This window comes from Falco naumanni, chromosome 8 (assembly GCF_017639655.2).
Source record: "Falco naumanni isolate bFalNau1 chromosome 8, bFalNau1.pat, whole genome shotgun sequence".
Classification (NCBI taxonomy): domain Eukaryota; kingdom Metazoa; phylum Chordata; class Aves; order Falconiformes; family Falconidae; genus Falco; species Falco naumanni.
In genome coordinates, this window is record NC_054061.1 from 13,981,314 (window position 1) to 14,007,708 (window position 26,395).

At 36.2% G+C, this 26,395-nt stretch overlaps 1 protein-coding gene across 2 annotated transcripts in view; it reads left to right on the forward strand.

Moving 5' to 3' along the window:
* Positions 1-20,231: 20,231 nt before the first annotated feature.
* Positions 20,232-26,395, forward strand: part of GABRG2 (gamma-aminobutyric acid type A receptor subunit gamma2) — a 69,065-nt gene continuing 62,901 nt past the window's right edge. Inside the window, exon 1 of one of the 2 annotated variants that reach the window (XM_040603842.1) lies at positions 20,232-21,059. In XM_040603842.1, coding sequence (XP_040459776.1) covers positions 20,953-21,059 — 107 coding nt within the window. In that variant the 5' untranslated portion in view covers positions 20,232-20,952. The remainder of the gene's footprint in view (positions 21,060-26,395) is intronic. The other variant, XM_040603841.1, reaches the window with a different exon arrangement.

Sequence of the window (26,395 nt, forward strand, 5' to 3'; positions counted from 1 at the left end):
GAGTATGACAGCACTTGTTATTTTGGAAATTCCTTCCATAATTTTTGGAGTCTTCCAAAAGCTTGTGTTGAAATGCATTATTAAAAATAACATGGAATTGTCTTTAAGGAAAAAAGCAACAAAGGTTGAGTAAGCAACAGAAAACCAAACATATTATAATTGAAATGTATAAACAGGAGTAAAGACGTGCAGGCAAATAGATAATTTAAGATTACGTAATGTAAGAGAAAAAAAATCTCACTGATTAGTAAATACATCACTTCTTGTCTTAAATCCGTTCAATTTTATGTACTTATAACATTATACGTAACAATCTTCAAATTCTTAATCAGGCTGGCTGAATTGCTTTCTTGTGTGCAAGCGTTTGACCTAGTAAATCTGGAATTCCTACCTACTGTACTTCTGGGCTAGGAGAGCTGCACTCATAGCCTGATAGTCCCCTGCTTGCCTGCTTGACAGCTGACCACTGCCCCCTAAGTACTTCATTCATCTTCCCTGCAGGATGCACAACCTGATATGTTCTTAACTCCTTGGCCACCACCTGCAGATACCGGCAGTCAGTACTGCTGTCCTCATCACAAATCACAACTGCCTTTGTCAGTCGTGTAATGTGTGACTGGGATGTTAGGGATCTAGAAAAGAGGCAATGAATGACATGTAAAACTCCTGCTAGTGCAAACAAGGCAGAATGTTACTCCACATGTTCCATTGTTGGTTTGTTTTAATAGGAAGTACCTCAAATAAGCCAGACTATTATTTTAATATAAATACTGAATGACAGAAACAAACCTGAGTTTATGAATGTTGCAGATGTAATTGCTACAGGCATGTCATTTAGGATTTAGAGTTCTGAAAACCTATGTACAAACAACTTCCTAGCATTTTTGTAGATAGGTTACCCTCATATGGTAGCGATCAGTTCTCAAATTGACCTGAGAATTTGGAATTACTTCTTTGTATAAAATCAGAAATTCTAGCCTGTCCAACAAAGAGCAAGATAAACATTCACAAAGCAGAAATATAGTGCTCAAAGATCATAAAATGTATACAGGTGAAGCTGTAAATAGGGTTTCCTGCTAACAAAATATGTCTCTGGTTTCCTTCCGTCTATGATTAAGTCTCATGTGTCAAATTAATAAATATAATCTATCGCTGTAGTAGCTAAAGCCCTTTATGTGCAGAAAGTAAAATTCAACACTTGTGCATTAAAGCAAAACAAATAAATCCATGCTTTAAAAGTCCTTCATAAACTGTGTTACTGCCATTTCTTACACATATCTATGACTAAGACGGTTAAGAGACCATATATTTTATATTCAATGAGAATTAGTCCTGTAATGATTTATTAAAGATCATAATATCAAATAACTCTTACATTTTCTTAATTTCTTGATATCCTCAATCACATTTAACAAGAAGGGTAGCAAGAGAGACTTTCCTTACATTGAATGGCATTTAGAAATAGTGTGAATAACATTTGAGTGGGAGGCCTGAGTGAAAATAACACTTCCCTTTATTCACATGAGGCTGGCAGAATAAAATTTAAAAAATTGAGATATCATCTGATGTCACAATGATGATTAACAACTCCAAAAGAAACCAAAAGGTCCAATTGAAGCAGCATATTCACCTTCCTTTTCTTCCAATTTTTCAAGCAAAAATCATTACTCACAGTTATTGTCAGGATTGCCTGCGGGAGCAAAATAATTCCTTGCTATCAAATAAAAGCATGAAGATATACTACAAGTGATGGAAACATTTAAGATGCAGGTAAAGAAGGAAGTAAAACTCCAAACCAATTTTCTTACACCTGGTATAGTTATGCCAAGTACAGAACTTCTGTCATTATGTCTTGATTTGTATTCTTCATGGAAAACAGAAAATTACGCGCTTGTTGTGAAGAACAGCTCATTTAGTCATCAAGATTACTTGTGTCATTTAATAACTCTACCAAACTGATATAGGAAATGATTATTTGATTATAAGTGGCAAATCTGCATACACTGACTCCTGTCATGATGTCATAGTTTTAAGATCTTTAAGAAGATCCATCTTGATTTTGAGCTAAAGAGAGAGCTACTGTGATCCTATGCACAAAAGGAAAATACAAATGGTTGAATAAGATTTCTCCAGCACTTAGAAGCCTAATCTGATTTAAATTCTTGCTAATTAATTTATCTATATTACAATAGTGCTCACAGCTGGGAACAGAAATGGCGCATTCAGAAGAACAGTACTTCAGGAACTGGTTATTTCTCCTGAGATCTTAAAATACACTTCAAAAAACAAAAACAAAACCAAAAAAAACCCTGTGTTTTACAGACAGGGAAATGAGACGTACAAAGTCTGTGGTAGAAGAGGTGGCACCCATGTTATCTACTTACTTGTATATTATCTCCTTCACGTATTAGTCTTGGATCAAGCCTAGAAGTACATCTTTGTTCCTATTGATTGATAGGATAAAATGCTATTTACCAGATATTTTCACAAAAGGTAAGCGATCCAAGTTCTATTAGTTTTTCTAGTTTTACCTGATTCAAACTGGGGATTAGAAACAAAAAGACTTCTGGTAACACCTCAGATCTCTTCTTCTGCAGGTTAATATTTGTTTAAAAGAATATACAACAATCAATAACATCACACGGGAAAGGGTGAGTGAGCACCTTACTCCACAACACACGGGTTAGAAGGCTTTTTTGTAGGAGCTGTAGGTTGAGATCCCTTTATGCAGTAGAAGGAATTGAACGTTGGTGTTACACAATGCTGAATAAATCACAATTTTAGACATGCTTTTTCTTCTTTTTTCCTGAAGAGAAAGTAAGGGTCTTCCCTGTGCTTTTGGCAACTTGTGAATCTAACTTCCTGTTGCCTTTTGCAATTGCTTCAAGTGTTGAATAATTTTTTTAAAAAAGGAAACATTCTTGTTATACAAAGATTTTATCTGGACTAATTCAGATTTTCTTTTATGTTAGACAGCTGAACTGAAACCATCACTTACTTATACAGTTTTAGTATTAAAACCTGTACACAAAGGAGTTCTCTGTCGTTTACTAAAAAAAGTGAATAAGTATAAAAAAGTATAAGCATAATCTGAAAGTGGAATAGATGAACAGGGGGAAAAAAATTACTGTAAATGATTTAATAGATGAATGTTTTATACCAACTCACATGTTCCTTTCTACTCATTGTGAATGTTTCATGTTAATATTGATTTAAAGTTGGTTCATAAAATATTCTGATGCCTTTAATTCCTACCAATAGTTTTTTTTTTTTCTTGAAGCATACGATTTGTCATGAAAATTGCTGTACCCAGTTTCTATTCCCAATGCACATAAACACAAGTTTATTCATATTACTATTTTTTAAAAAAATCTGATTCATCTAGGGTACTTTGATATGTTTTGAAACTTCCAGTTCTTACCCTCCTGCATAATATCAGCCATTTGCATCATAATTTCTAATGGAGCTCATGTGAGAATGGTAAGTAATCACAGGAAAAAAACACCTTATTGCTAAGCTTCATTATACTAGACCAAAATGAAAAATCCTTGGAGTTAATCCATGTCTCCCTTGTTCTCATTATTGAACCTTATTTTCAAAATAGTGGAAAAGAACTGATTTCTAATGAAACTGAATTAACACCAAGGGAAAATAAAAAAAGATGAGAGCAAAAATAAATCTAAAAAGGAATTTAAAAGCAACTACAGAAGTAAAATGTTAGCAGTGTTATGCTATTAATGTCCAAGAATATTCAAAGACTCAGTATATTTATTACTCTCACTTTTCTTGCTCATATTAGACAGCCTAATCATCAACTAATACATACAGAGCTATGCATACTTACTCTCACTGTTCCTACAAACCTTTTAATCCATGATAAACATATTTACAACTGTATGATTTACCTGCAAGCCTGCAGGAAAAGAAAAAACTAGTTGATTTGGCAACAGAGATATTCCTAACTCTAGCAGCTGCTTGATGTATATGCATACAGCAAAAAGTTTGAAAAGTTTCCAGAAACACATGAGCAGAAAATATTCAGTACAGAAAACTTTCCTGGCATGCTTTTTACCTAGTTTTATTTCATGAGATTTCTTATAATGTCTACTCAATCAAGGAGAATAAATACTTCCTTGAGATAAACGTCTTTGTCTATGTTTTATATGAATCATGCTCTCCTCAGTGTTTGTCTATGCCTTTAAAGAAATATTCATAGAATTGTAGAGTCATGGAATCATAAAATAGTTTGGGTTGGAAGGGACCTTAATGATCATCTAGTTCCACCCCCCTGCCACGGGCAGGGACACCTTCCACCAGGGCTGGGTGCTCAGAGCCCCGTCCAGCCTGGCCTTGAGCATCCCAGGGATGGAACATCCACAGATGCTCTGGGTAGCTTGCTCCAGGGCCTCACCACCCTCATAGAAAATAATTTCTTCCTAATACCTAATATTAATCTACCCTCTTTCAGTTTAAACCCATTTCCCCTCATCCTATCACTACATTGCTGGCATAAAGGGAAGCGAATCCAGAGGAAAGGATTTTTGATTTTTTTTTTTTCCTGGTGTAGACAAATCTTCTAAAAGAAGAAGAGGCAGTTTCTTCAGGCAGATAGATCTGTTAATGATACCTCTCATTCATAGCACTCTTTAAAATCATGTTATCTTAACAAATCATGTAATTTTATTATCCATTATCTATTGGAAAATACTTCTTTGAGGATATACAGTAAGAACATGATATTAAATATAATTACAAAATATTACATAAATCATTTATACATTCATTCTGATTGCACAGATGAACATGGCCCACCACAATTGCTCACAGAAGAATTTTGATTCCTATGACATCTTCACTAGCATGTTGTAAATGACATATTCTTTGAACGGCAAAGACATCAAAGATAAAGGAAGATGGCTGTTTATAATGTAGGGGAGTACTACTTTGTTCAAAGACATGAAAATCATGAATCTATCTGACTCTCCATATGAAATAAGCACAGTCATAAAGGGGTTTATGGCTGTATTCTGAACAGCTGCTCATGTCTTAACTAATTGGAGAAATGCATTGTAGCTAAACTAAATGGCTCAGTAAAATGTGTTTAGTACTTATATTAAAAATTGCTTTAGACAGGAAAAGAGAATTTCTTGAGTAAGTAAGAAAAGTTTCTTGGCTAATAAATCAGTGAAGTACATCTGACTTCAATATTAAATTTTGCCATCTAAAGGTGTAACTCGTTTTGGTTTCGGCTTTAATGGATTCACTAAAATGTTAAATCTTTAGTAGGTAAATGTGTATTTTTAAAATTCTGTTTAATTTTATCCTTTCTTCATCCTCTGTTCTTATTTGTATCTTCAGTGCATTTGTCCAGAATCAGAAAAGGATTCAAGGACTTGAAGAGATCTTTAATTTTAGGTGCAGGCATCTATGTTTTGATGTGTGACTCTTGACACCAGTCATTCAGCTTCTGTGTGACCTTGATGGAGCCCAGATGCTGTCAGCAAGAGATTCCTGATGCTCCTGATTCTGCTTTTACCTCCAGTATCTGTTTTGAGCATGCTGATCAATTATGTACCTAGCCTTCCTAAACATCATCAGTAGTACACTTTATGTTCTTCTGCCAGTCTTATCTTAGCTAATCAGGCTGGGAAATGTTTTTGGAGCGTACGTAATGAGGAGTGTTTTGACAAATTTCAGATATGGCTGATTTCTGCTTTAAACCAGGCACACCTGCATTTTGCATTAAAAACCTGCTTTAAGTAAATTCGAATCTACTTTGCATACCTTCAAAGAGCATATCTTAACCAGTTGCCTAAAAACTAAGTATTCAAAATATTTCAGTGTTTTAGATTGTAAGTTTCTCAGACATGATACAATGATTAACCACTATTCCAGATCATTTTCAGAATCATTGCATCACCGGTACTACTTTTTACATTTTAAATGTGACCTACCTTGTTTAATCTTATAGGTGTAATTGTGGTTTAATATGATGCCAGTGACAATTTAACAATCACCTGAGGATCTGTCCAGTTTCCATTTTACATACTGACACAAAAAAATAGCTTTTGTCTAATCCCAGCCACTATATTGAATAACCATTCACAGCGCAGAATATGCAAGTGAGTCTACTTTGTTTTTCTTTTCACACAATAAAATAAGAAGTGCTGCCTGAATTCAACTGGATGTTTCTTGGCAATGTTACAAAATTTTGGGTAGTAACTGAGCACCTAAATAAAGAGTTGGATATGGGAGAAATCAAGTGTGAAGTTTGGTAGACAGCTTCAAGCCAGAAACTAGAAAAACTCTGTCCTTTGGAGACACATTGTGGCAGAGTGTCTCTGGTGGATATTACTGTGAATTTAATTTGCAAATGAGTTGTGCAGCTCTGATAATGTAAAATAATAAATATTTCCTTTCAAATAAATGCAAAAGTCTTAACAAGCCACAAAAATCAGATACTCATAACTATTGTAGGTATCCTTGCAATTCCATTTTAACTAATTAACCAGTTTTGTGTTGAAATTACTACTATTCAGCAGTGTGATTTTCAGTTTTCATATCCATACAAGGCAGAGAGAATAACTACCATTTAATAAGGCTATCTATTTACTTCCTTACTGTAGATGAGCTTGGATAAGAGAGTATCAACAGCACATTTCTCCTATTAAAAAGGTTGCTATTTACCTTTTTAGTTTCCCTCCTACCACTTTATGTAACATAATATCTAAAAATGCTAACTTAGGCCATCTGTTCTTATTCCTATTTCCAGCACTTTTTTTTTTTTTTTTTTCCTGTTGCATTCCCCTAGTTTAACTCATTTTAGCAATACTGGAGCTCATTCTGTGACATTTTGCTACAGGGAAAATCCATGTTTATTTCCATATAATTTAATAGACCCAATCAAACAATGAATATGCAAACTCTGGAAATAGCAAGACTTTTGAAAAAAAAGAGCTGTGAAAAAAAAGAAAATGTCTACTTACAAATACAGAACTGAAATGTTAGAGAGCAGCTATAATGAAGTTACAATGCAGAACAAGTATTACAGTTAGCCCCTAGACACTACAAAGCAATGTACAAGACACTGCCCAGATCAGCAAATAGAATGAAGAAAATATGATTTAATTACACTAAAAAATGGATGGGGACAGGACTAGAACTCTGTGAAGTTTTACAGATTAATAGTTTATTCACTGCCAAAAGGAGAACAGAAGTGACGAGAAATATTTGCATATGTGGATGGCATTTCAAGTAAAAGAAGGGACAGTTTTCTATTTCAGCATTTTGCTTTCTGTGCTGGTGAGAAGGACGAGACTAAGTGGCAAAAAACCTGCCCTAAGCTTGGCTGGCGTTACCTTTGGGATCCTGATGCCAAGAATTCCCCAGCTGTTTAAGCAAATTTCTGTCAGTACTTTGAAGTAGTGTAAAAGAACCAGGGTGGGGGATATGATCTGACAGAACACATCTGAAAATTCAGTTAAACCATCCATAAGCAAAATGGAAGGAAATAACTAAGCAAACATGTTATATATAAACAACTCTGGGTCCTTGTGCACTCATTCATCCGTTTAAAAGAGCCTAATTTATTTGTTTTCCCAGGATTTCCTTTCACAGATGCTGCAAAGAGATTTTTTTTTTTTCCTCCTCTTTCTTTCTGCAGGATTGTTACTGAAATGTCCATTAGGGAGGATTATTTTGAGAAATAGTCTCCCCATCTGTTGCCTCTTTTAAACAGTGTTAAGTGGTATTTTTCCTCCCTGAAAAAACTGTCCACATATTCAATTACCGCTGTGCAGCAGCAGGCTGGAATGAACACCTAGGAAATGCAGCTGAGTGAAGCTGTCTCAAAGAACAATGAGTAATTGAAAGTAAGAATGGTCTGACGTTCAGATAGAAAATTATACTCATAAAAATAAAGAGTGCACCTAGTAGTGCACTATGACCTGTGGCTTAAATCCCCTTATATCTCAGCAATGCACCCTGCCTGCAGGAACTTTTTGTTCCCCACTCTGGTGGAGCCTTAGCGGAGGAGTGGGAGCCGGCAGCGCTCTTCCTCACCCTTCAGGCAGAAATTGTCCAAAGAGCACTGGGGTGGCTACGTACTGTCCTCTCCGAGTCCTTCATGATCAAACTCTGGGCACTAGGGTGAGTTTATCTATTTCAAGAGTGGAAAGAATGAAATTTCACATGTAAAAAATGATTTCAGGGCCAGTAGAATGATCAGCTTCAAACCAAGTCAAATTTTCTGAATATTTGATTTCCCATATCTCCACTGAGGTCCGTGAAATTTCAGTTTTGAATCTAAACTTGTGAGATTTGCCACACCTCCCTGTTTTTCCTAGAATCTGTTTCACAGACATTGATGAATAATACATAAATAAATAAATGTTTTGGTCCTGGTTATGCAAACATGCTACCTCAGAGGCATAAAAAGTTGCTTCTGTTATTCTTCAGTATCGCTCTGAAATTATACAAAGCTTAGTTAAGAAACACATCTGAAAAAGCCAACCATTTCATTTCCTTTTGGATTCTAGTTTAAATAATGGTGCAGGTGCCTACTGCTAAACATCCAGATATAAAAGCAGCAGGTTAGCCTTTATTCCTGGATTCACTCTGACACCACTATTGTTGACATCATTTGACAGAGATGAAAGTGTACAGTCCATTATTTTCCGGCTTGTTCTTTGGGAAAAGTATGAGCAATTAAATCAATATTTGCTGAATGAAAAAGACCAAAACTCCCAGGATAATAAATCTTGGTTTATAGCTTCTGAGACACTATTCTAAAGAAAGAGGAGTGTGTAGAATTTAACCAATAATTAAAAAGTACTTGAAAGTCTCCTTCTAATGGTTTCTTGCAGTATCGGTTCACTAGTGGATGTACTGCTGTGTCAGAGGACAGTACGCTTCATTTTCAAGTGGATAAATTTTCAGATTCTCCCACTTTAATTTCTACCTGGTTCTATATACCTGACAGTGACAGTAGATATAGGAATACTCAAAATGAAGCTTTCTCATAGTAGTTGGCTTAATTCCATTTTTCTTTTTTTTGCTCTATTTTTTATCAATATATACATTAATATTCATGTTAGTCCAAGCCCCTGGAATAATTGCACACACATCTGAAGGCCTTCACATTCCAGACTGGACAATACTGCCTAGACATGATTATCACATCATCAATTTTAATAATAATGCAATTGTTTAATAATTACCATTGCTAATAATAATCAGTGTCCTAACTTGACTAGGCATTGGAGTGTTTTGTATGTTTAAATTTATTTGAACGTAGATATTTTTTCATTTATTTTTGCTTTAAAATACAGTTTAATTTACTGAAGTTCTAATGGGATTGTGGTGAAACATGAACTCATTTAGCTGTAGCAGCCCCTCTGCTAATAAAACCTTTACTGTAAGAGAACAGGGAAACTAAACTAGCTTCGTTTGAAAATAAAAGCAGTTTACAGATTAATGTTTGTTGGTTGGTTGGTTGTTTTTTGTTACCATGAGAAGGTGCACAAAGCACTTAGCATATAAAGCAAGCACAAATAAATAAGAAAAATGAAATATAGTCCTGGGAATTTGTCAGTGATGGTATTTTACAATTTTTTTTTTACTGTAAAAATATTAATTATAGTTACTCACAGTCTGGTTTCGCTAGCAGTTCTACATTTTACATTTTGTTTTTAATAAACTTCTATACTAGAGGAGACTGGACGCACCACCATTGAGTTTGTGGATGACACTGACCTGGGACATGCTGCCAATGTGCTTGAGAGCAGAGCTGCCGTTCAGAGGGACCTCGGTAGGCTGAAGGATCAGGCCAACAGGGATGCCACGTAATTCAGGAAGAACAGATACAAAGTACTGCGCATGGGACGAACTAATTTCACACCAGGGTAAGGGCTGGGGTCTGGCTGAGGGGGAAGCAGGAAGAAATGGGAGCGCTGTTGTCGTGACCACATCTGGAGCATTGTATCCTTTTTACGGGCCCTGATACAAGAAAGTTATTGATAAACTTGAGTGACTCCACAGAGGGCCATGGAAGTGGCTGCACATGAAGCAGCTCCCCAGGGCCCCCAGGAAGGCGGCTGAGAAGGAAGTGCCAGGGAAAAGAGTCATTAATCAAAGTGTGGTAAAAATTATTCACTATGAGCATAATTCAGGATTGGAATGAATTGCCCAGAGAGGCTGTGAAATCTCTATCCTTGAAGCTTTTCGAGACCCGATCAGGCAAAATCTGGCTTAAATTCAGTCAGTGCTGACACTGGTTTTGGGTAGGAGGCTGGATGGGAGACCTCACGCAGTCCCTGCCTGTCGTCTGATCCTATAAGCACATACTAGCAACGTACCCAGGCCCCAGGTTTCAGCCTGACAATAAGTTGCCTTTTTCTATGACAGGTTTTTGAAGAGATTTTGTGTTCTCAGTCCCAGTTCTGAGAGCTTTATAGTGCTGAAAAGAGTAAAATACTAAATTCCTACAATTTCTGTACTTCCTGTTACTCTGTGGCCTGAAAGTAGATCCTGAAGCCATATTTCATCTGAGAAATAAACTGGGGTAGCCAGTTAAGGACAAAGATGGGCAAATAAGCTTCACAGCAGGGAAAATGTTTCTTTCAGTACACACTTTACCTGCTAATTGGCAGATACAGATGATACAGAGCTACATGACTTCATTTTCCTTTGATGAGTCACTGTTTAAAATATGTTAGGAAGTTTATATTTTGGGGGCATTAGGATTCCTGAAACCTAAAACCATAGAGAAACATTGAAACAGGAACCTGTTAACATAGGTAAAAGCTGGGATGTAGTCTGCAACTGAGATCTTCACACAATCTACATTTCAGTGGGGAAGGATTATCCAGATCTCTTTTTTTCTGTTGTTATATGGTCCATGTTATTTATAGGTGCAAAAGAGAATGATGCTTCTCTTTAATGTTTACAAAATGAGCACACAAAAAAAGACAAGCACACAAACAGGAAAGAGGAATGAAAGCCTTTCAGGTCTCTCATAACCCCAGCAATTTGAAGAGATTTTCAATGTGGTTACAGTTCTGAGTATGTTGTAAGTAATACAAGACCAAATAACATGAAATGTAGTAAGGTTCAGGGTTTTCTTAGGAATATTTCCTGAAGGTCATTACTTAGCAGTGGACTTTCATTTCAGAAAACTGAACTTGAGAGACAAAGATGAAAAGATGTTATAAACTTCATATAACATCCTTGTAAATCGCTCTTTTCTTTCATTTTCTTTTGATCTTGTAAGCAATACTCCTAATTTCCCATTACTGTTTCTCCATTCGCTTTTTACCCCATATGCCTGATTTCTCATTACCTTTAACACACATGGCTCTCTTCACTACTTTTTTCTCATCCAAATCATGAAAAATGCATGCCTTTATTTTTGTGGTATCAAACATTCTCATTGCCCTTTAACCTATTAAATGAATTGATTTCTATTAGTTATTACAGATAAAAAGTTATGTAGGAGACTGCCTTTTTACTTTTGTGTTTAAAAGCGTAACTGAACAATCCTCTGTTTAATTTCAGCCTGTTATTTAACTTATACATAGCACTTACCTATTGCTCATAGAAAGCAACGTTGAAGGGACCTCTTTTACATATTTGACCTCAGCAAACTGTTCCAGTGCTCTCAGATTCCTATCATAGGATTTTTTTTCTGAGTTATCCAAAAGTAATCAATCTGAGAAGCTGTGATACATCCCACTATCATCCTCCAAAACAGAAATACCAGCTATTCCCTTCCGCATTCCACCAGTACATATTGGAAAACTGAGCAGAGTTCCTCTCAGACTAGACTGCATTTACTCCATTTTTTCACTTTTCCTTTGAAAATGTTTTTCAAGACTTCTGGCCACTCTTTGTGAATGTAGTGAAATTAATCATATTTTTTCAGATCCATTTCTACTTTTTTATGGTCTAACCCTATTTCCTACCATGCCCAGCCCCCTACTTTCTCTGGCTTGGCATCCTTACTGAATATGGTAAGGATATTATTCATACTATCATCCACATCATTAATTAATATTTTAGTAATAAAGAGTCCAGAATAAACACCTGATGAAACCTACTCAGTGCTCACCTGTATTTTTAAAGCAAACTATTGAATATAACTGAGAACAAATTTCTAGAACTAGATCATATATTCCTAGTTTTCTTATGAGACTATCAAACACAGTATCAAATATTCAGAGTCAAAATATGTACCCCTTGCCTGTTAGCACACATGGGCTGTTATCAGGTATCACCTACAATGTGTATTTGCAGCCTCTGTATGGAACAATGACCCTTCAAAATGCTGAAAGTTTGTTTACAGAGATCAAAAGAGCTTACCCTGAGCAGAAAAATGGTCATACAGTGAGACTTTTTCTTCAACTTTACATAAAGGCAAAAACATGAACAAAAAATAAGCCAACCTTATAACTCAAAGGTAGATGTGACAAACAGATGTGAATATTGTATTAATAACTATTTATTCTGTCACGTATCCTTACCCTTGCATAATTAATATAACAATTTAGCACAGATTTTTTTTCTGGTTTTTCTTGCTTCTTAAAAGGAGAGAATGGACTGCTTCCTTTCTGCAAGAAAAAACATTCTTTACGGCCTACTAATTCCATTTATTGGAGGAAGTTTTGGAGGAAGATATCGAAAACCATTTGTAATGATATACAGAATGGACATAACATTCTCTTGGCAAGGCTGCCTGTAAGACTTCCACAGCACAGGCTGCACAGAGCTCAGTATCCTGGATCCCTTACTGATGTAGGCATTCCCGCTCCTCTCAACCTGCACAAAAACATATTTGTGCCCAAATGCATTTCTTTCCTCACTTTTACTTGGGGAGGAGATACTGCCTTGCTGATGGAAATAGACTTCGAATATTGCAGTCATAGGAGATAATGATACATCAAAATAGATTTTAAGATTATGTAAACTGTCTAAAGGAAATACTGAATCTGGCATGGAAATACAGAGCTTTTTGTGCTGTGTTAGTGAACACTAAGTGAAATGTCAAACCTACATTGTATGTCAAATCAGATTTTCTATACAAAAGGGATGACAGCCACAGAAAGTCAATGAGCCTAGGTCTGATAGAAAGTGTGGCATGCTCTGAATGTTTGCTATGACACAGACATTGGAGACTAGTGTCTTAAAATACTCACTGATGAACAAAGTCAGGGTTTATATTACTAAATCTCACCTTTATACTTTCAGATCTCACTTTCCTGGTGTGAGAGAAAATCAGAAAAGGCAAAAAATATCGTTACTGAGAAAATAGTGATTACAATTGTGAAAACTGATATTCTGAGGCTGAACTATTTTCTGTCAAGTAGTGGCCTTTTCTTGCATTAATGAAAAAAAAGGCTGCACCTCCTTGTGCAAAGTAAGACCTGAATTTAGATTACTGGGATGTTATATACAGCCTTTAAACATGCTCTTAATTCTCATCAAAGTTTTTGAGACTTAGGTTTGGCCTTTATTCTAAGCATGCATTTCAAGCTGCTTCTTGTGGCCTCTTGTCAGGAATCTGCAGACTTTACTTTTCTGAAAATATATATATTTGTGGGAAAACTGATAAAATACTTCCCTCTGAAGGAAGTAAGCACTCTTAAGATAGCTGAGGTCTTTTTCTTGTGCAGGAACCAACTATCTGGTGTTGATGTTGTTCTTGTTACATTATAGATAGGGGGAAACGAATGAACCATATTTTCCTGGTCTATGAGAATTTTCATTCTTCACCTGGGAATAAAAATGATATTGTAGATGTGCACCATTTAAATGAACAGATTTAGCATCCTCAAGAATGCTAATTTTTGGTAAGAGTAAACAAGAAAAATTCTTAACTTTTTACCTTTCCAAAAGTATAAAAAAATCACATTCTATAAATAAAACTAAAAGATTGAATTTAACAACTAAATAAAAAATGTAGGACACTGTTCCCCACTTTATCTCTCACCTATACTTTAATATAAAGTAGAAAGATAGTGAATGCTTTTAATATAAGGGCAAACTGGCCATTAGCAGTATGAAGTACCTGAGTATTGTAGCTCTCTGCTATATATACAGTGCATTAGAACAGTAAGAAATAATTTACAGAACACATTAATCCTTGCCCATTGTGAGCATACACAGATGAAAATATATTTACAAGCATATTGGTCCACCAAATTTGCTGTTTCTTAGATGATCTAAAGAATATCTGTTTGGTTTTATTCCAGTGCACATATATTCAAGTACCAGAACATAGTTATTGAAAAGTACCCTTTCAGAATTATTTCCTCAAATTTCTAATGTGTCTTTCCCTTTGGTATTCAGTACTGTTTCTGCACATGTTGAATTTCTTCCTCTGACATTGCTAAATAGAGAATATATGCAGTTACAAGTTTGTTTACTCCATGCAGGTACTGAAAGGTAACTTCCAGGAGAAGTATTTTGAACGAACACTGATCATAATTGAACGAACTTGTGAAATAACGAACACTTGAAACAGTTGAACTAAAGCTGTCCCACTGAAAGTACAGATTATGTGAACAGGATTCCCTCATTCCTCCATGTAAAGATTCTGGCATCATCCCAGAAGTGACAACAGCATTGCTTGTCTGCTCTCCCTCATTCTTTACTCTCAGGAGTGAGAGGAAGACAACTTTAGCATTCTTCTTTCCCCTTCAGGTTGGTGCTTGCCTACAGAAAGCAGGGACTGCCTTCCTGGGATGGTTTCAAAAGCCAGTGGTCTTAGCGATTTAGCACAAGGTATGGGGAGAAAGCTATAGTTTGAACACGGGTTTTGACCTGAGCTCTTCATGCAGTATAAACACACTCAAAATCCTGTGCAAAAGAAACCCTGCTAAAGACTAATATATATGAATATATATCAATATATGGCTTCTGAAAATCATGCTTTTTTAAAACTCTTGTGCAGCAGAGACTTCTTTTAGGCACTAATAAAACCATTCAGAAAGCAACCACTGTTGTGTTCCTCAGAAAGGATCTTAGCATAGTGATTTCTTCACATAGGAATTTAGTGTAATGGAACTGAGTCTTCTAGGTTATATTATAGGGCAACAAAGCTTTCTTAGGTCAGTGGCAGGGATATGGGGAATGCAGTTTGTGGAGTTTTGTGATAAGAGAATCTTAGACGTTTACAGCAGAAAATAGTATTTGTTAAGTCGGTTGCTGGCAGTAGCTTGTAAATCTAAGTACAGTGAGAGAGCTTTCAGCCAAAAACTTGTTTTCTTTCCTGTTTTTGCACAAGATCAAAGCATATAAACAAACACAGTATTTTGAATTTGTGTTTTGGTTGTATTTAGGCTACCAGCATTTTTTCTTGTAAGTCAAATATTCAGAAAGTGATTGCTTGGAACAGAAACATGGTGAAACAGTTTAAATAAAAATCTTTCTGAAAAAATGTTCACTCTGAATAAAAAACTGAAATACCACTGTATACATATTTTAGGCAAAAATTCCCATTTTCTATTGCTAAGCTCTAAAATAATTCTTGAAACAATAATTTTGTAAGCAGCACAAGATTGTGACTTTTTTAAAGAACGCAATAGGTTGACTTCTCTCAGAAACTGGCCTCACCTTGACGGTTTTCTCAAAAGAATTATTATTTTTGCCACTTTAGTCTGATGTTTTCTTTTATTCTGACAGTTCAAGTGAATCATATTCTAATAAATAGCACTGAAACAATGCTTAAATGATACTTTTTCAGTTAAATAATAAAATACATCTGGAGTCTTACTTTGCCAATCTAGAATATCCATATTCTACACAAGGATATGCAATTTCTCTGATCCTTTCATCCAGTATTTACCAGGGTAAAGGAGCAGAGAGATTCAATATTAAGAAGTAAGTATTTTTTTAGTTATATAGCAACAAATAAATAGATTCAAATTACATTTGCCAAAATAGAGAGATCTGTATTTGGATACACTATGCATTATAGTTTTGAGTTCATCTACTTAGTACTGATATGAATGTACAAATTTGTGCAGTTACAATAATCAGACTTGATAAAAAAACCCTAGATTTCATGTCCCTTGAGAAGTCAATAATCATCTCTGAACTACGATTTTGGTCTAGCATTAAAGAGTGTATTTTCTATTCAGTCCACCTCCATACCACTCCTTTACAACATGTATGTATTTTGAGCACGTATATTAAAAGAGGAATGTAGAGGAATGAAGCTGGGCTAATTAACACTGATAGTATACAGCTGTGGGTTGGCTTCAGGGGCAGTGGTTTGGCCGATGTAGATAAGGTGCAGCTGTGGCTGGTTCTGTTACGTGGTTGAGAGCCAATGAAGAGGGGCAGCAGAGGGAGAAGCAAGAGAAGAGCATGAGGAGTGTGTTTGTATGAGATGGTAAAAGACCTTGTGGCAGCTTGATAGGTTGGAGAGTGCTGCGACAGAGGACTAGACCTCTAGGTCTTCTAAATGAAACGTCCACCCACAGTCCCTTGACTTGGCTGTAAATAGTCAGACCTGAGAGTTCCTGCTTTAGTCCAGAATTTTCTTGATCGGTGAGATAATAAACTAATAAGCTAATAGGAAAACACACACCCCCTCTCATACACAACTACAATCACATTTACACATTAATAGACATATAAAAACATGAGATACCTTTCTTATAGGCATTTTTCAAGATTCATTTTTACTTGTTTCCACTTTTTAATATACGTTTATACCTCTACTGATAAGCAGAAAGTGTATTAGAATATAGCCCATGGGAAAAGTGAGAGATGGTATCAAATCCTAGAATTCCAGTGAGGAAATGTGTTATATCGGATGCTATTTTCCTCAGGAATTCAGTATTAATATACATCCCCAGGCCTAGAATACACTAGAAGAATGTTGGGGGACAAAAATGTTATCAATGTTATGACTACTGCCATAAAATATGTATCTGTATATCGCTTTTTAAAAGCCATTTTAAAAAATATGTGGATTCATGCAGTTAAAAAGGCTTTTCTATATAACTATGATAATTATAACTACAATAAAAATAATTTGAAATATTTAATGTATTTTTCTAAGTATCAAAACATTACTTGATATTTAATTTATAGTCTCCTAAATCATCAGTAGACACTTTAACCACCTAGATGTTTCCTTCTTTTGCCTTTAAGCAACCATCCTTACCATGACCCATACAAACCAGTTACTTCTTACCCAGATCTTACGCTATTTGAGAGATAGTGAAATTAGCGTTTTAATTTTGGGGGGTTGTCTAAAGCAACGCAAGAAATTACAAGCTGAAACAGAAAGAACTTCCAGATATAAAAATGTGATAAAAACCCAAACTAATCTTTTGTGGATTACTTGTCAACATGTTAACATTAATAATATATTTTTAAAATGTATTTATCTTTTCAATATTTATTTATTTATTTTTGCATTTACTTTTTCACAGATATATATTTTGCCTTCTTTGTTAATGTATAATGTAATATTTGAAATGCAGGAAAGAATAATTTTAGAGTTCGGAAGAGCCATGTTTTATTATACAGATACAGACACCTACAGAAATAAATGACAACTGAGAACTTCCTTGTAAATGGACAAGCTGTCTGCCAAAGTATAGTAAGATAGTCTTAAGAACATTATTCTGGTCTGATACAGAATGCATGTTTTTGGAACAATCACTTCTGTGTTTAATTATTCTTCATAAGACACATTTCATTAAAAAACATTAAGTCATTTGTTGTAAAGATACCACATTCGTGCTCAGGGGCAAATTACTATGTGGGATTGGTTTATTACACAAAAGGTGTCAGGAAAACATTTCACACTAGGCAGTGTCCTCATGTGAATTTGGTCCTTTGTGATCATTTATTATGATGGAATTCTAAAACATCACTCTCTGATCTGAGCTCGTGGGCACAAAAACCAGAACCCTGAGTTTCAAAGGCAACATGTGTTTAAATAGAAACCAGCCTATTACATTGTCGTTTTCTGTAGCAGTTTTATCTGCTACAGGTAAACATATTTTTTTCCCAGCAAAGCTTATCCTTACAACCAGAGATTTTGTTATTGTAATAACATACATATATGTAAATAATAATGTAAAATTGAAATGCATTAAGTATAAATTCTGGGTTTGCTTTCACTTCCTCCAGGCCAAGGCTGCAAAGAACTGCAAGGACAATTTTTGCATTTTTAATTAGTTACAGCCAAAATTGCTATTGCTTGATTATTGGTGGATAAGTATTATGTATCATGGTCAGTATTTCTATATTTAAATGTTAGCTCTGGTATCTAGTATTGGCCTTTGTGTGGTCCACTGACTATCAAAGGCTGAATACCCTAATTTCCACTACCTAAGCTGGTGTCTAAATCTCAAAATAAAATTAAAGTAGACGCATGTGGGATTAAAATTTAATCATAAAATGAAAGTTTTACTATGCAGAACAATCTACACAATTATCAGTGTATGCTTGTCCGTTGAAAACCATTGATGTCCAGTTAACAATGTAAATAGAAGGTACACCTAATAAAATACCTCCAGGAATGATATTATCAATGGGTTATGTCTCTGTACCTCTTAATGACCTCTGAGAAGTCAAGGATTAGTATTACACTATCTGACTCCTTGAGAAATATCCTCTATGTGGTGGGAAGCCTGGAAATAAACTCTCAAGATTTGACACCAGCATATTTTTCTTCTATTGCAAACCCCTTGCCTCTCTCAGCAAGCATAATAAGCTGAACCTTTACAGTGAAACTACATATGAACTTTATAGGACGTCCACGAACTATTTTCAGATAAGAAAGATGTGAAACATTTTGCTATGGGACAGATTTCAGATAATAAAGTGCAGTGTAAAACCGATATTCACCATGTTAGAGCAGACATAGACTAAGACAACAACAATTTGCACAGTTCAAATTATTAGCTATCAATAATTTTGATTCCCTCATTAAAACATACACAGCATTGTTAACCCTCAAAGGAATGTTTTGATAAGTGATGAGAGAGATTACAGCGATAAAATCACAAAAGTGTCATGTTCACAGGTAACAAAGTGAACCACGAGCATATATTGATATTTGAATATGCATATATATACACATACACTAAGAGAGAGATGGGAAGAACATCTGGAATATTTTATAACTATTTATCTCTGAAGTTGGTGAAATGACTTAAATAAGAATAGGACCTTTGACTGGAAATATTAAGAACCAGGTTCATAACTTGTAACTTTGGAAGCACTGATAAAAATACAGTTTAGTTTAGTTATGAATTATCACAGTTAGTTAGAGTTATCACAGAACTATCCAGGGGCCAAGGCATATTTCTTTTAGCTAAAGTCAAAGATATTGTGTTTGGAAACAAAAAAATTAGCTTGACGGTTGAAGGCTGGATCTGTAGTTTTTTAGAATCTGGGACAGCAACTATTGTAACTATTTATTTTGGATGGATAAATTTCATTCTGTATTTGGACATTGGGAATTACCAGATTGGCCTTGGTATTGGCAGGTTTGAGTAAGATCCAGGTGTCAAATTTAGTTCAGACTAGATTCAGTCTAGAGGGAAAATTTGCTGCTTCTATTCTGTCAGGAGCATTTCCCTTTCTGTCCATTTGACTCTTAGAATAATAATTTCTTTATTTTTCCCTTAGGTTTTACAAAGTTGGGATTTGAACTGAAACAGTGTCAGGTCACATCTCCTGGTTCCTGATGATTATGTTTGGACATCAATTTCCCAGTTTATAAAAGCACTGGGGAGACTTGATTATCCCTATGTTTGCTTTGGTTTTAGACAGAAAAAATTGGGATGATAAAAGTTTTGTTATTGTAAGTCATGGTCCAAGTACATATTTTAGACTGAGGTGCTATAACTTTGGGAAATAATGAGATTCCCTGAAATTTTTACTTTATTAGTAGCTGCTAAATTGCACTATTGGACAATCAAACCTGGGATTCCCGTTCCAAAATTTGGCAAGGTTAAGCTTTTATAGTGATCTAGCATTTCCCCTCTGGCCAGGAAGCATTTCCTGTGTCTATGTAGACTGATTTTATTAGGGGGAGGGGAGATAAAAACCTTGCATATTCCCCCTAATCCTATCACATACTAAATCACCTCATCCACCAATGCTGCTTTCCCCATTTCCTGAGTTACTTAGCAACAACCATCCCTCCCTTTTCCACTCCCCCATCCATCCTTTCATTTTTTTCCCCTTTGCAATCATGATTTCCGGGCTGTTTAGAAAAATGAGGATGCTCAGCAGCATAGGGCAAGCTTTTCCTTCCAACCTTCCTTTTTATGCCTGCCAAATCCTCCTTGCCTCCAAAATGAAAATCCAGGCTGCCTGCATATGTGTAATCAAAGGTTAAAAAGCACCCCGGCTGACACCACGCATGTGTTAATCTGTGCTGCAGCAGAGTGCATCATTTCCACTTTGACCTCAGAGTTAATCTGCATTCAGGCAGAAGCTCCATTGCTTTATTCTTTCTTTTCCTTTTTTTTTTTTTTTTTTTTTTTTCCATCTCATTTACTCTTTCTATTGCTTTAACAGATTTTGTTGCATGTGTGTGAGTGGTTCTGTAAATGTGTGCATGTTTATGTGTTTCTTCTTTCCTTGACTGTTTTTAGACTGTGAATGTCTGTGGTTTGGTTTTTCAGGTTTTTTTTCTTTTCTCCCAATTATATTATTCCCGTAGATTTGGAAGCTGCTGCCTGCTGCCTGAGCTGACGTTTTCTGATTATATCTGCAAAGGGCTTGTGCAGATCTAATTTCTGTCCCCCTGCATATTAATTCCCGCAGCTGGGCGCAATGTATCATCCCACTGACGGGACTTGGTAGGGAGGGGGGAGAACCACTACCAAAAAAAATTAAAGAAGGGGACGGATCCATCTTCAACCAAGAGGAAAGGGGAAAAAAACTGGGGGGGGGGGGGGAGGGGGGGGAGAAAAAGAGATGATTCCTCCAAATCCAACAAGCCTGGGGAGCACTGCATTCTTGAATCCTGCATTTTCTCTCAAAATGATGGTGTGGGGACTTCTGTTCCTCTCTCTCATCCAGTGGTAAGATGTGCTTTCTGATTCTGGGGGGGGGGGGGGGGGGGGGGGGCGGCGGGAGGGAGGGCTGGGGGGTGAAGAATCCGTTGGCAAATTTGCAGAGCTGTGGTGACAATGCCGGAGGTTTGGACAGTGTATTGCATTCATCTGTCTTCTAGCAGCTGAGATCTTACAATGTTTTATTTCTCTTACAATTGTGGCTCTGCAATGGACAGGGAGGGTAAGCAGCGGCTGTGTGCGATGGTGGTACGTGCCGGGGGTTCCGCAGAATTCCATGCCGTATTAACGAAACCTTTTAACTCCGAATTAGTGTTTGCTACAGTGCATGGAGTTCTAATGCAGCTGTGTTTTGGGGACAGAATGTCAGTGCGTTCCTGCTTGTTTTCACCCCAGCAGCCACATCATGGCTGTGCCCGAGCTGCGGGCGCTGGAGCGCCGGGGCTTGGCTCCAGCCGGGAGGCGCCGGTGCCAGGCGATGGAACCAAGGACGGGGCTGCAGCGCCCGGCACAGCCCTCCCGGGGCACCCAGCGAGGTGCCGCCCGCATCTCCCGGCTGCTGAAATGCCTTTAATGCTGAGGGAACAAGCAGTGGGATGCGATAGTGCTCGCCGATCGTACGAGAGGAATGTTTACAATAGCATTTCCCCCCGCCCTACCGACACACGTACTGGGTGAAGACAACCTGTGCATGCTGCGTATGTGTATTGTATACAGAAATGTAAAGAGGTAAAAAATCTTAGCAGCGGAGCAAGAAGGAGTTTATATGTGGATGAGTAGAAAGTGGAGGGGGGGGAGTGAGTGCTGCTGCAGTGCCAAGCATTGTGCTGAACCAGACATTCTCGCCAAAAAAAATGTGGAATGTGCATTTAAGGAGTGAGATGGGAAGGTAGCACTGCACTGCAAAGTACCTGGCCTTCCAAGTGGTACCACACTCGTCCTCACAGCTGCACAAGCCATGTTTTGTCATTGCTACAGCAGAGAAGTTAGTGCCCACTTCTTCCCTACTGTCAACGCCGTATTCATACAGGCTCCTCACTCATATTTACCTTCTTTCTTCTCCCCTCCTTTTACCAAGACACTACCAAACAAAAAGTGGCTTCTTTCTGTTTGCTTTTCTGATTGTTTAAGAAAAAAATCAGACTTTGTAGCTGCAGTGTTAGCATTTTAATTCTAAGCAAAATAAAAGGCCAAAATTACTGGCCAGGAAAATCAAAAGTTGCTGGGTTTTAGAGTAACTTTCTTCACACAAAAAGAACGTTGTGAAGAATTCCTGTGAAAAGAAACTAAAATTTGGAAAATGGAGTAGAAAGTGAAATAAAACTTGGTGAGCCTACCACAAGGGATACTTTGTTACAATGAGTAAGGCAGGTGTAAGGTATCTTTGATTCTTGGAGAATCGTTAATGATTACTATGTGAATACAACGCTGGAAAATGAGCTTTTATGCGATTTCCTGAACACCGGACAATTTTGACATAAAACTTCCAATAAAATAATTCCAGATATTTATTTTAACACACTTCCTTCTTTTCACTCATCTTTCAAAATAATATTATTATTCTGAATTCCCAGGCATATATATGATGTCTGAGAAGAATTTTGCCAAAATTATTTCATAAGCTTTAAAAGAAACTCTTCCTAATGTGAATTAAAGATTTGTCTCAGCAAAAGGTTCTGTTTTCTGTTCATAGCCATCTGATAGCCAAGGTGGTTTCCTCTGACACCTTCCTGACCTCATAATCTTAAAGAATAAATAATAGGCAGAGAAAAAAAATTAAAAAGCCACAAGGGGAAAATTATGCTTAGTGCTTTATGAAAATATTTTAAACAAGTCAAGAAACAAATATGATTTTAATTCTAATAATCAGGAGAAAACTTTTTTCCTTCTGTTGTGGAAGAAATCTTACTATTAGTTTTGGAAACTCATGGGCCAAGCCAAAGTTAACAAAGGTTGAACTTAGATACTGTTTATTTATAGCTAGGATGAAAGTTATTCTTTGTTAAAAACTCATTACACACTTCAGGAAGAGGGGAATATCATTGTGTTATGTGTTGCTTGTCTTGGATGCTGAAATTCTGAACAGCCAATGCAACTGAACACTGATGTATGTGCTCCATGTTATGCACGTGAATAAATGTGTTGACACCAATCAGAATGCACACAGAGTTTTAAGTATTTGAAGAATCTGATTGAAAAAATTGAACATAACAATTGATCACTAATATTGTGCAAAAGTTTTTCCTCTATTAATACAAAAAATTACTATATAGAGAAATTAATTGTTGCACAATTGTTGATATTTAGAAGATTAGGGAAAGAAGAGGAAAGTCAAGGTATCATTCAGGCAGCAATGGAAGCAGCTAAAATTTTGGCACTAACTTCTGCAAACCATGATTTGAACAAATTCAGAATGAATGTCATACTACAGCACTGCAGTATTTTACCTTTACAACAATTTTCTGTATTAGTTTTATTACATGCACACAGTACATCCTTACAATTGTGCACACTAAAGTTTTAGGAGGAGCCTTCTTCCCATTCGCTTCTTGACATTCATAACTGCACTTCAAACTTCTTGAGTAAAGTTCCCCCATCACCTTATCACTTAGATCAGTGTCACAGCATTGTGCAGTCCATCACATTGACAGAAGCTGTGTTTCAGCGAAAATGAGTCAAACCAAACTCCACAATTCTGAGAATTGTGCATCAAAATCTTGGCTTTTAGAAACACTTTAAAATGTAAATAAAATAATTCAATATTTGCACACCTCAATATGGGTTTTAATTGGAATGAATTATGTGTCTACACTTATTGAACATATAATAGGTAATCAACATGTTACATGTATAGAGATCACCCAGCAGCAAAGTTTTAAATAGATTTAAAGCTATATTCTACACACTATTTATATATAGGTTTAATTAGTTATTTTTTTCATGCTCCTTAGCTTTAATAAATTGTTAGCAAAAATCACATGAACACAGTGCAAAGTAATGTCCAGATGTGAAATGCTGAACACTAGCTACTTTTATTTTTCCCCAATTAGTGCCCAAGTAGTGTCATGGCAATGTTTTTATGCTACAGATAGATACGTAACCTGAAAACTGTCAAAGATGATCAGAAAAAAGCATGAATAAAGCACTAAAATAGTTTATATATGGACCATATAAAATACATCTATTTTTACTAGTAAATGACTGAACATAGGAGTAAATACAATTGTTTTGTTCTTGCAAAGCACTAGCAGTGTCAGTTGGGTTGTCGCACTGTGTGGTAAGTGATATAATAACAGTGATTAGAAGGGGCATGAATATCTCTGAGCTGAACAGTCATGTAGAATTACTTTAAAGGTAGCTAACATCAGTTTGTTATTAATTCTGCAGCTATAGTTATTCACACACTATCTTCCAATACTTTTACACAGTGTATAGCTCTCATATTCAGTTAGGGGTCCCACTGAAGTCACTTGGAGCATTATTGGAATAACATGTTGCTCAGCAAGAGACAATCTCTCAGCTAACAAGGAATGTCCCTTTTAAAGAAGTGTCATCTCAGAAGATGTGAAACTAGGTGTTGTTAAATGATGACTTAATCCTTGTCTATGATAGTATGAAATTGAATATTTAGTGCTGACTGGCCTACGTACTACAGTGTTTCAGCAGAGCTGAGGCTGTATGGACACAGGACCTAGCTGAACATTTCAGGGGTAGCAAGGAGGATTAGACTGCCTTTGAGTTTTACACAGCAATGCTGCATTCCTGACTGCTATCAGCTGTAATGCTGGGATACAAACTTGGAACAACTATTACTGTAATAAAAAGACTACCAAAACCACTTATCTGAGGGAGATTTGAACAATTACCTAAAATTCTCACTATCTCATTATTAACAGCTTGGTGGGGCAAAAAGGGTTACAGACACTGTTTCCCTACTTGCAAGTATATAATGATCTGAAGATGTGGATTACGTCCTTTAACTAACTTCTGCTTTAGTGACTGTACCACCTAGCCGTAACCTCCATGCCAAAACTCAAGTATTCCAAAATACAGTAATGAATATGCAAAGTGATGTTAGAAAGAAAGTCTTTCAAAAAGTTTGGTTCTTTGAAAATCTGAGAAGTGAAACTTTTAATAAAAAGCTATAGAAACTAACTAAAAACAGCTTAGGAAATGAATCTACTGTTTTAATGTACTATTTCCCATATGATTAATATTATATGTCTTCTTCATGGCCACCCAAACCATGCTTTTGGGCTTCAGTTAAAACTGTTCTTGATTAGTAATGATCTGGAAAAAAAAAATTTGTCAATTTGGATTGTGGTCTCTTTGTTTTCCTCTTTATGCTACATTTGCTCTGTTGACATATGTCAAGAAATTCTGTAACAGTTGCACAAAAAAGTAAAAGGGAAGAAGACTGATAGGAGTGAACAGATGAAGGGAAAAGAAGCAGGAAACTCATTCCAAGTCTCAGTCCCTGTACAATTAAATTCTCATATACTTAAGTAATGACCACCACTTTCTCCAACAAAGAACTGAATTGTGAATTGAAAGCATGAATTATTAAATTATTAGATAAAGCATTAGACACAAGTGAGAAATAACAAATGGACATGCTTACAGGAAGGTTGATTATTTTTTTTCATATCTGCCTCTTATGCCTGTTTAGAGTACATCTGTACTGCTCAGTACAGTACCTTGTGGAGATCCATTCAAGTAAGCTCAAAAGCAGAGGCAGTTTTAAGGTCAATACCTCTGACTGGCACTGTCCTGCAATGTGGTGGTGCACTAGTTCATTTGAAGCTAGCTCAGTACCCTTTCCCTTACTCTTTCCCTTGTTATGTTCAGCCCCTCTAGCTACAGAAGTTCTATATATTCCTAGATAAAAAGATTCTATAAGGGTGATAATTTGATTATTTTTTTTTTAAACATTCGACAGAATAACTCGAGTGTACTGTGTTTCTTTGCTTCATTGGTACAGTCTGGACTGCTACTTTTCAAACTGTTTTACCTGCAGCCCCACTCACAGTCTCATACGGAAACGGAGGTCGATTATGTGAGAACGGCAGTGAAGGATACAATACTAGCTGGGGGCTTGCTTGGTATGAATTTGGGCTTAGAAAATATAGACATAAAGAAATAATTGACATAGGGATGTTAGAACTGAAGGGTGTTTTTTTTAGTTTTCATGCTTCATAGCCTGTCTGCTGTTGTACTTTTTTTATGGACGTTTATTGCAATATAAATTCCCTTTAACACAGATGGTAAGGTTTGATTGTCCATTTTCCCGGTTATGTCTGCTAAGAAATCAACACCCTATCCTATACGTAATGCTAATACCTAAA